Below are 12,184 nucleotides of genomic sequence, written 5' to 3' on the forward strand. Positions count from 1 at the left end.
TACATTTGACAGATGGGTTTACCATTGCTTGTAGTCTAAAGCTTTGAGATTTGAGCTACGATTCCTCAATATAGCAGAGCCAAGATTCTCTCAGACAGCGCTGGTTGCCAAATTTTTTATAATACCAATGGAAAGCATTCATTACACAAAGAATTTCAACGTAGATTTCATTGGTCGGAAAAATTGTGTTTTTTGAACTTTTTTGGAATTGATTTTTTAACTTCACTAAATATAAAAAAAATTCTACACGCTAAAAAAAAATATTCTAGTTTCAGTTCGGTTCACTCAAAATTACCCTTTTGTGGAATAATTCAAAATAGTTAAGTTTACTCAGTCGTGGTTTACGCTACCACTCAAATTCGGCATGAGTGCCTCTGCAACCCTTATGAGCACTCATGCTGAATTAGGACGCTAACGGACCATTGTGGTTCCAGTTAAAGCGTAAACCATGGTTGAGTAAACCCTAGCAATGTTGGTCTCTGCTTTTAAACAATTTGAGGGTGATTTATAGTTCTTACATTCTTACATTTTGATAGGTACATTACTTCACAAATAAAACTAGATTTGTAAACATGGTTATCATGAATTTATTAGGAATAAGTTTGATAACTTCAACAGAATGATTCCCGCAGTTATTTTGAAGTGATGGAAAATTATGCTCATTCCATGTGTGTATGTTCAGAAAACTTGAAATTTTCAAAAAAATGTAACACAAAAACGGCTCGATGAACATTTCTAATTTTTTGATATGTTATCAAAAAATGTTTGAATTTTCATAAAAAAAATATAAAAATATATAGTCGTTGTGGTCCAACATTTCAAAAATCATAAAAAAAAACGAATATTTTGGCCATTTTAGCAAATTTGAGTACTCCAATACACCAAACCAATATTCTTAGTAAAAACTAGAAATAATAAGCTTTCTATCCATAAAAAACATTGCAAATCGATACAGTAGTGGTTCAAAAGTTATGATTTTTTTTAAATAAAAAATTCCGAAGAATAGCGATTTTTCTGGTAACCCTATATCGAACATGGTCACCCAAATAAAAAAAAATAAAAAAATACGGGTCTAATTATTTTCGATGAAGAACATACCAAGCGATTTTGTGCAAAATTGGACAACTTTTTTTTTCAACTCTATTCTTTTTCCGTGGAATCGCTGAACGTTCATTCCATGTGTGTATGGGCAGAAAACTTGAAATTTTCAAAAAAATGTAACTCAAAAACGGCTCGATGAACATTTCTAATTTTTTGATATGTTATGTAAAAATATTTGAATTTTCATAAAAAATATAAAAATATATAGTCGTTGTGGTCCAACATTTAAAAAATCTTAAAAAACGAATATTTTGACCATTTTAGCAAATTTGAGTACACCAATACACCAAACCAAAAATTTTAGTAAGAACTAGAAGTAATAAGCTTTCTATCCATAAAAAATATTGCAAATCGATCCAGTGGTTCAAAAGTTATGATTTTTTTTAAATAAAAAATTTCGAAGAATAGCGATTTTTCTGGTAACCCTATATCGAACATGGTCACCCTAATAAAAAAATAAAAAATACGGGTCTAATTATTTTCGATGAAGAACATACCAAGCGATTTTGAGCAAAATTGGACAACTTTTTTTTTCAACTCTATTCTTTTCCCGTGGAATCGCTGTATATATATATATATATTAGGGTGGTTCAAAAAATCGATTTTGCTCCACAGTGCTCATCTGATTCTTTATCATGTTCTGAGTGTCCTCTGAAAATTTGAGCTCATTTGGATTAAAACTGATTTAGCACAAGCGATTTCAAGTTTGCATGCAAATTAGTATGGGAAAATTTATTTTTTCAGTATACTGTAAATGACGCTTCCGCATTAAGCGCAGGTTAAAAGAAAACCTACATAGCTAAAAGGAATACTCAACAGCTTTCACCCAACGAAAACCGCATGTTGATTGATCGCCCTGTGGTAGTAGCGGATTGTGTTAAAATAATAATCGGAGATACGAAATGAAAGCATGAATTATTTGAATGAGATTTGAATTTCTAAATCGAAGCAATCGGCGTTCGAATAGTAGGCGCCCATTAGCCCACGAATATGAACTCGATTGACAGAATGAAACAAAGAACGAGACGATACTAATTCGAATATTGGGCGCATCTTCTATGCATCACTAGAGCTACTCGTTCTGTCAGAACATACTTGCGAGTACACAACCCATGATAATTCAGATATTCGACGGATGTCCTAAGGATATTCGCTCGGCCACGACATTTGGCACGTCAATAAAACAGATCTCAAAACGATGTTTGGAAGAGTTTTTTCATCAAATTTTCACTGTACTGCCCATGATGTCCTAAGGATATTCGCTCGGCCACGACATGGCGCGGTTGGTAGCTGCCCATGATTCGGGGTATTTTTTTGTGTAAAAGAGAGAAAGTAGGAGGAGAAAGAAAAGATGAGAAATGCTCTCCGGTGGAAATAGACGGAGAAGTAAAGGTACAAGATGATATGAAAAAAAAAGAAAAAACAGGAAAAAGGTGATGAAAGGAATTGAAAAATGCTCTCCGGTGGAAATAGACGGAGAAGCGAGAGTACAAGATGATCTGAAAAAAGGAAAAAGAAAACACAGTTTTGAAGTTTGGTAGTGATGGACAGAGTACAAGTATAAAAAAATAAAAAAGAGAGAGAAAGAAAGGAAACAGATTGCCTTTGGCTGAGATAGACGTAGAGCCACAAAAAATAATATGAAAAGCCATGAAAAAGAACGATGGTTGAAGATTTTCTGATTTTGTTGTTTGATCGATGTTCTTGGGACTAGATAACTAACATGAAAGAGAATTAACAATTCAACAAAGTGTTGTTTTGCGATTTTTTAAACCAAATATAATCATAGAAAAGAGTAGAGGTGAGCGGGATTGTGGTAGTAGCGGATTGTGTTAAAATAATAATCGGAGATACAAAATGAAAGCATGAATTATTTGAATGAGATTTGAATTTCTAAATCGAAGCAATCGGCGTTCGAATAGTAGGCGCCCATTAGCCCACGAATATGAACTCGATTGACAGGATGAAACAAAGAACGAGACGATACTAATTCGAATATTGGGCGCATCTTCTATGCATCACTAGAGCTACTCGTTTTGTCAGAACATACTTGCGAGTACACAACCCATGATAATTCAGATATTCGACAGATGTCCTAAGGATATTCGCTCGGCCACGACACGCCCCAGTAATTAGTAATCGATTTTATTACAGGATGCGAATCTTTAGTCATGATCATTAATCTTCTTTGACGGCATCACTGAAACGTGCAGTGGAACATAGTAGCCTGTTTGTTGTGTGTGCTATCTTCGCGCCACGAGCAGCAATGTTGCCCGTTTAAAGAGTTATGCAATTAGCTCCAGAAAACTATGGTATAGAGTAAATTCGATTACTAATTATTGCAGTGTTTCAAGAGCATCCTTTTACTCTCAGATTGAAACAAGTATGCTTTGAAATAATCTCTATTTTCAATATTGTTTCAAATCCTTATTTATTCCAATCTCAGCATGCATGATTGATGCCCGGATTCAATCCTAGATTTAAATCTCTTGAAAACTGTGTTGCTCTATACTGGAAATGCACACAAATTATAAATATGGTTAATATAAGTAGTGAAGTCATTTGGGTATGCTTAATTGAACTGAATCATTCGTCTGGAAGGATTATCCATCCTTCCACGTTCTGGTATGACCGATTGGATGTGTTGAAACCAATCATCCACTGTATTGGCACTAACTGGAGTTCAGATCCCCAAGGAAAGGCCTCATTTTCTCTTCCCTTTAGCAAAAACGAAATGTTGTCAACCACCAGGATTGTCAAAAAATACAGCGAATGACTGATATCACCACACTCGCAAACCGCCATCACCGAGCATTTGAGCTGGATTGGAAAAAACCTGAACAAAAAGGTTATATAGGTGAGGTAAAGCATGTGCTGAACGAAAAGAAAATAATTGTTTGATGCTACGCGATTCAAAAAAAAGAAATCAATGTTGTGCCGAATAATTATCTTTTTAGTAGATTTTAATGTCTCGAAACTAAGCTCTGTGTGGAAGAAGCTTCTAGACAAATGGCTATTTTTAAGGAAGTCCAAAAAATCATAGATCCTGCCAAAAGATAACGTCCATAGTTTGAAGGGAAGAGGATCCTAGATTTTATGACAGTACGTGCGGGGGGAGGGGGTTCAACATTAAAAAAAATAGTGGACGTTATATCACCCATTATAGCAGTTAAGCCATAGAAGGCCAACTATCCCTATCGAGCATATAGCCCAAGGGGTCGTTCAATAATGAAGTTACAGGTTTTGGAGTGGAGGGTATCTAAAATTTTGTGACGGCTCACATACTAGGTATACAAAAAGCTTGACAGAAGAGGGAGGAGGGTCTAGAAATCTAAAAAAGTAGTGGTCGTCATATTTGAATCGCCCCAAGGTAAAAATGGTTAGTAAAGATTGATAAATAGGTCAATTACTGTTCGGAAATAAAATATTCTTCAAAGATTCTTCAACTATGTTTTTCGACACTTCTATTTGTGAGTAGTAGTAGTAGTAGTAGTTCTATTGTAGTATTAAAACTAGAGAATTATTTCAATAAACCAAAATTATTTATCACATTTATTCTATGAAATATATGTAGTATTTTTTTTTTGCGTTATCACTACAAGACCGCCAATTTAAGAGTGATTTTGGCGCAATATTATCGTCAATTTGGCTGTGGTTTATAGATCGTCTCAGCTTCTCAAGATGCCCATGGTAGGGAGAACCTTCAACAATACAGTACTGTGCATGATTCCAGGTAAACTTTCTTATATGCATTGCGTATACCTATGCTTCTTGCGGCCTATATCTGTGAAATGCAACAACAGACTTTTACTTTGCACATACCGTCATCTGGGGGAAGATGATCATTTTTAAGACAAAACATGCAATAACAATGTGTGTTTACATTTTAAATCGAAACAAATATTTTCAAAATATGTACTGCTATACGTTGCAATAATCAACAACTTTAGTTTTCTGAAATGCGTTCGCATTTATTAAAATAAATTAAATTATCACACATTTTTTGAATAATCTGGTTTGGGGTGAAGTTGATCAAGACAGCTCTACTAAAACCATTATGACCTAATAGTCAAAATACACTAGGTTATTTGTATGAATGTTGAATTTACTACGTAAAGAAGTCTAAGAAGTCAATATTTGAAACGAAAATGGCGTCATTTATGAATATTTCTCTCTTTCTTCCACAAAATACATTTCCATGATTATAATCGAAAAACTCGGATTTCTACCTAGCGGTAACATTACTTGAACGGAGAATATTGTTGACTACCGTTTCATAAAAAAATTTGGCACTTTTGACTGACACATCAAATGATCATCTTCACCTCAATGATCATCTTCCCCCAGTTGACGGTACATAATTATTCTGGGTGGAAAAAAAACCTGGATTGACACTTCAATGAAATTGAATCACTGAATTATTTCAAATAGATTACTTGATTGGGATTGTAGAAAAAGTATCAAATTTTTGGGACTAAATCCCAGGATTCAATCCTCCCATACAAAGAGGAAAAAGACAAGGCATGCCTGGATTGTGATCGTTTTCGTGATTGGGATTGATCTTACTCCCATTTTTTTAATCTCAGCAGCTCCCAGAGCGTGATTTTTTGAAGACTGATTATTGGAACGATCAATTAAGATGCGGTTTTCACTGAGTGAAAGATGTTAAGTATTCCTTTTAGCTATGCAGGTTTTCTTTTAACCTGCGCTTAATGGGGAAGCGTCATCAACAGTATAATGAAAAAATAAATTTCCCCATACTAATTTGCATGCAAACTTGAAATCGCTTGTGCTAAATCAGTTTTAATTCAAATGAGCTCAAATTTTCAGAGGACACTCAGAACATGATAAAGTGGAGCAAAATCGATTTTTTGAACCACCCTAATATATATATATATATATATATATATATATATATATATATATATATATATATATATATATATATATATATATATATATATAATAGCCCTGTTTGTCTGTCCGGTGACTAGCCAACGAGACGCAGCACGCGGGGAAATTCTCACAAAAAATAAAATATTTGACAATTCAATTCTTTTTCACCATCAGATGCAGAAAACAAAACCTGTGACAACCCTTAACAACCAGACATAGCATTTGATGAAAAAAATCACAGATAACAGACATGAAAAATTTTGATTTTTTGAAAAAAAAAACTTTGAAAAAAAAAACACTTGCCATGGGCACTACTGCGTCCACAAATAAACTAGTATCTATATATATATATATATATATATATATATATATATATATATATTCGGTACCGACGTCCACCGCGGTACGACCTAGAGCGACTGAAGCAACCTGATGTCGCCACTGCATACGCGCAGCATCTCGAGGCAGCGTTGCCGGAAGAGGGTGAGCTCGATTGGGCCCCTCTTGAGGACTGCTGGAATACAAACAAAGCAGCCATTAACGACGCAGCGGAGAACAACGTCGGGTATATGGGTCGAAGTCGACGGAACGATTGGTTCGACGAAGAGTGCAGACAGATTCTAGAGGAGAAGGACGCAGCGCGGGCGGTCGCGCTGCAGCAAGGTACCCGGCAGAACGTGGAACGTTATAGACGGAAGCGGAGACAGCAGACCCGCTTTTTCAGGAGAAGAAACGCCGCCTGGAAGAAGCGGAGTGCGAGGAGATGGAACAGCTGTGCCGTTCTCAAGATAGACGCAAGTTCTATCAGAAGCTCAACGCATCCCGCAAAGGCTTCGTGCCGCGAGCCGAAATGTGCCGGGATAAGGATGGGAGCATCTTGACGGACGAACGTGTGGTGATCGAAAGATGGAAGCAGCACTACGAGGAACATTTGAATGGCGCTGAGAGTACAGGCAGTGAAAGTCAAGGCAGCGGAGGAGATGACTACGTCAGTTCAGCGGACGATGGAAGCCAACTAGCTCCCACCTTGAGGGAAGTTAAGGATGCCATCCAACAGCTAAAGACCAATAAAGCAGCTGGTAAGGATAGTATCGGAGCTGAACTGATCAAGATGGGCACAGAAAAGCTGGCCACCTGTCTGCTCAAACTGATAATCAGAATCTAGGAAACTGAACAGCTACCAGAGGAGTGGAAGGAAGGGGTTATAAGCCCCATCTACAAGAAAGGCGACAAACTGGAGTGTGAGAACTTTCGAGCGATCACCATCCTTAATGCCGCCTACAAAGTGATATCCCAGATCATCTTCCGTCGTCTGTCACCATTAGTGAACGAGTTCGTGGGAAGTTATCAAGCCGGCTTCGTTGACGGCCGCTCGACAACGACATTGTCGGCCGAACATTTGCAAAGGTGGCAGAACTGTACACCCGCCTGAAACGTGAAGCAACAAAAGTTGGACTGGTGGTGAATGCGTCAAAGACAAAGTACATGCTTGTGGGCGGAACCGAGCGCAACAGGGCCCGCCTGGGGAGCAGTGTTACGATATACGGGGATATCTTCGAGGTGGTCGAGGAATTCGTCTACCTCGGATCCTTGCTAACGGCTGACAACAACGTTAGTCGTGAAATACGTAGGCGCATTATATGTGGAAGTCGGGCCTACTACGGGCTCCAGAAGAAACTGCGGTCGATTTCGCCACCGCACCAAATGTGTCATGTACAAGACGCTTATAAGACCGGTTGTCCTCTACGGACATGAAACATGGACAATGCTCGAGGAGGACTTGCAAACACTCGGAGTATTCGAGAGACGGGTGCTTAGGACCATCTTTGGCGGTGTGCAAGAAGACGGTGTGTGGCGGCGAAGAATGAATCATGAGCTCGCCCAACTCTACGGCGAACCCAGTAAAGCCTGTCCACGTTAAATTTCGGACACCCATCATCCAATGCGATTTTTTAAAATTTTCACAAACCACTGAGGAGATCAATTTACACGACAGTTGAATCTCTCCGCTTTATGTTATTCTTTCAACGGGTTTTCCTTCTCGTCCAACGAGATAAAATGGCTACAAATCAGTTGGACTTTGTCTCAGTGTCCAAAATTTAACGTGGACAGGCTTTATCCAGAAGGTAGCTAAAGCCGGAAGGGTACGATAGGCAGGACATGTTGCAAGAATGCCGGACAGCAACCCTGCAAAGATGGTGTTCGCTTCCGATCCGGCAGGTACGAGACGGCGTGGAGCGCAGCGAGCGAGATGGGCAGACCAGGTGCAAAACGACTTGGCGAGCGTGGGGCGTATCCGAGGATGGAGAGATGCGGCCTCGAACCGTGCATTGTGGCGTCAAATTGTTGATTCAGTGTTATCTGTTTAGATGTTAACTAAATAAATGAAATGAATGTGTAACCAAAACGTGCATTTTTTATGCTCTAAAACTTTGCAGAAGACGTCACTTCGATGAAAATTACAATCAAAATATTGATTTTTGAGGTTCACTCTAACATTATTTTTTTGAAATTATCATAACAAATGATACAAGTGACGTACAACTATGGTTTCTTCTGCAAAGTGCCTCAAAATTAAATAAGGAACAACTTTCTAGATTATCGTACAATACTAAAATTAAAAATATAGAAGTTATAAAATTTACCACCATTAGTGGCGAAAGCAATATTTGGTAGTTGTTGATGTTAAATAACATAAATCTAATTTTTGTCAGCAAATTTATTAGTAAGTAAATTTCCCATAATTTTTGTTTTTTAAAAAATATTTTTCTCGAGTGAATCTACTAACGACTCCACTATTGATACAGTTACCCTAGTTTGATCCAAATTGGTCTTCCGACTGAAAAGATATCTAACATTTACTCATTGTGTTGTACTTTCTACAACGTTGCGATTCGCAGAAGCTTAAAGATGCTTTAGTTAAGACCCTTCTACAATTAAGATAGAGTCAAATTTAGCAAGCTAATAAGCAAAATAACTTTTACTGTATAGTAATACAGAACGCATATCCAAAATTTAAGCCTAATAAAAAAAAATAGGAAATTATTCGACTTTCGAATTTACACATAATCATTCATTGGAAAACCTGCCATTGTTGACTACACAAGGCATACGAATTTGGTTCCGATCAACTGTAATCCAATGCAGTCACAACACCCCTTTTCAAACACGTTTAGTCACCCAACCCTGGCCCTGGTCATACGTAAATATGATAATTTTTTAGTCTAACTTCAGGCACCAACCAAACATTCCACTCAGTTTTGTGCAATCACTCAAAAAACCAATGTCATGCTTTCTGTGGTTCATGTGTTGTCTTATCAGTAGATACGGTTGCGGTGTTGTTATTATAAGATACCTTCACTCCGAAAGGCTTCTACTACTTATGTGCGTTCATTAGTTTTGAAATAATGGAGTGAAGTGGATGCTACTACGTGTTTGAGGAAAATTTTACAAGGCTATCAAAAAAGGCTAATATATATAGTAAACCGTATTGGAAAAGCGTTGAGTGATTTGTGATCATATGTTCGTGATTGGTATTGAGTGTTAGACCATGCCTAGCATAACACAAAAGTTGAGAAACGTTTTCTCGTGGCAACATGATACCTATGAGTTTGAGAGCCCAGACGCAGTAACGAACAGTGAAAATATGCAGAATAATCAAGAAACAAGCACCTCTGCTGTCTCCAAGAAGGGTAAACTTTTCAAACCGAAGGTAAAAAAATGTCGACATTTCTGGGATAAAATGCCCAATAGAATGTTAATGGCTCAGATGTGTTGTTTTTTTTCTGTTATCGTTATCAAGAAGATAAGTGTTGCTGATAAACGATTGTCAAATTCTATTACTGCATTTTTTTTTATTTGTTTGCGACAGTTTTAGTACGGAGAAACATATTGGTGGTCAAGATCAAATATTATTGGATGTGAATTTGTGAAAATTCTGTATCCTTTAGAGAAAAGATATTTTAGTTATTAGATAAAGATTGTCGCTGTCTGGAACATCTTTTGCTGGCGAGGATAGGGGATATAAATGTCAATGAAGGAAAAATACATACGATTTGACAGTTAGGTACCACACATGTTTCGGACAGCAGAACAAAGGGAATCGAAGCGACAATCTTTATCTGGTAACTAAAATATCTTTTCTTTAGAGTTACCTTTGTAGGTACCGTAATCCAAGGAAACATTGACACATTGAGTTGAGGTTGAGGATGATGTTAGTCCCAAACTTCATCTGTTGGTTCTCTGTGTAATTACAGCTGATCTGGCAATAACGGAGTAGCAACCGTGAGCGATCAATCATGCTCATGCTCATGCTCACCGTAATCCAAAGAAATATTGATTTTTTAAATTGATTTGAAAATATTTTCCCCCATAAGTATAATCATAATCATGGCTTTTTTCATATTTTTTAAACGAGTACTGCAACACGTAGAACGTATAAGGATGATGTTCTGGATTATTTGATAATTTTAAATTTGTTTTAAAAATCTTTTTCGTTGTGTTTTTTATTTTTCAATTTGGGGTGACTTTGGTCATCAATCGTATCGATCATTATCTATTAAAAATTAGGGGAACCTTAAAGTCATTTGAAAAACATGTAGTTATGGTGGTGAATTGGTAATGTCATGTCGCTGGGGGTATCAATGTTCTGACAGAAAAATGGAGACAAACTAGCTCAAATTCTAACCTTGATCAGTTTGGTTGACAGTAGGATCATTTATAAATCAGATTGTGACTTGGTAGAAGGAAGTGGGGAGAAGGGGGATTTGGTCATTTACGCTTCATACAAATTATCGTACAATTTCTACATTTCTGAGCTAATATTTTCTATACAACGCACCACGTTCACGTAAACGGCCATATCTCAGATGCTTGTCATCCGATCTATGATATCATTATATCAATCAACTCAGTAAAAATATTACAAAGGTCAATATTTCACCATGTATATGATGTAGGCCCACAAAAATTATCATTTTTGACAAGCCTTCAAATAATCCGGAATTTCTCATGCGGTCAGAACATGATGTTGAACCAGTTTTTCAATACTAGATGAATCTCCTGCCGAACTATTTTAAAACCAAAGGAACCGGTTGATATTCTTAGAGAAGGAAGTGAATCAGCCAAAGGAACAAACAGAGGGAAAGAAGGAGACAAACATGAAGGAAAATGGACCAGAATGACAACGAAAATCATACTCTGGGGTTGTTATCGGCTATGTTAAAGCAAGCGGAAAACACCAGCGGAAGAAAGGAAAACTATCATCATTGAAGTGCCGGAGGAAGATGTAGTCTGACACTATTTATAATGCAACGTACACACCAGTCAAGCAGTTTGACGAACATTGACTCCACCCCCCAAGAAAACGCTTCGGTTGCTGCTTTGTTGGAACGTGTGTGAAGTTGTTCGAACCAGGTGAAAGGCATCTAAGATTCGATTACTCAAATTTAAGCACCTTCAACGAAAAAATATATGGTAGGCGTAGTAGCGGAAACCTTTCTACACAACTGGTATCAAATAGTTCTTCGTGGAAAGTTTCTACTTTTGAAAAATCACGCCTTAGATGCCCTTCGCCATACAAATTTCTGGTGGGTAACTCATGCTGGCTATTTGCTCATATCCAATAACGCCTGGATATGTTAGTGGCGGGTAGAAAACCAGCCACTGCCAATAATGAATCGTCTGCTTTGAGCGTGCTTACAGCGGCACACTAGTAGTTAACTTTCTGAAATCAGTATAGCGAAAGGCATCTAAGGTTCGATTTCTCAAAATTGGGCACCTTCATCAAAAAAATATTTGGTAGACGTAGTAGCGGACACGTTCCTACATAACCGGTACCAAATAGTTTTTCATGACATAGCCTCTTGATTAACAACAGCAGTTCTTAGGGTGTCCAATTTACCTTCACGCACCCCTATCCAAATCAACAACATTCGAAAACAAAGAATTGGAGAAAACGTTACAAATTTAGCCAAAGTTGTCTGTTTTGCGATTGTTATTGATATAGGAGCATGTTATTAATAATGGAACAAATACCCTATATTGAAATAAAAAAGAAAAACGTTTCTCAAAGTAAGTTGATGTAGATGAAACAATAAAAGAGCTAACTAAACTAAAATACGAAAATATTGAACTTTTTATACAATGCTCAGAGACACCACAGAGAACAGACGTTCATCTTCATTCG

The 12,184-nt window shown here is 37.3% G+C and overlaps 1 protein-coding gene across 3 annotated transcripts in view; it reads left to right on the plus strand.

Moving 5' to 3' along the window:
- The first annotated feature begins 9,427 nt into the window (after positions 1-9,427).
- Positions 9,428-12,184, plus strand: part of LOC134223307 (cytospin-A) — a 130,371-nt gene continuing 127,614 nt past the window's right edge. Inside the window, exon 1 of one of the 3 annotated variants that reach the window (XM_062702456.1) lies at positions 9,428-9,709. In XM_062702456.1, the coding sequence (XP_062558440.1) occupies positions 9,548-9,709 (162 nt within the window). In that variant the 5' untranslated portion in view covers positions 9,428-9,547. The remainder of the gene's footprint in view (positions 9,710-12,184) is intronic. The other 2 variants (XM_062702457.1, XM_062702466.1) reach the window with 2 other exon arrangements.

Source organism: Armigeres subalbatus, chromosome 3 (genome assembly GCF_024139115.2).
Source record: "Armigeres subalbatus isolate Guangzhou_Male chromosome 3, GZ_Asu_2, whole genome shotgun sequence".
In the NCBI taxonomy this organism is placed as follows: Eukaryota; Metazoa; Arthropoda; class Insecta; order Diptera; family Culicidae; genus Armigeres; species Armigeres subalbatus.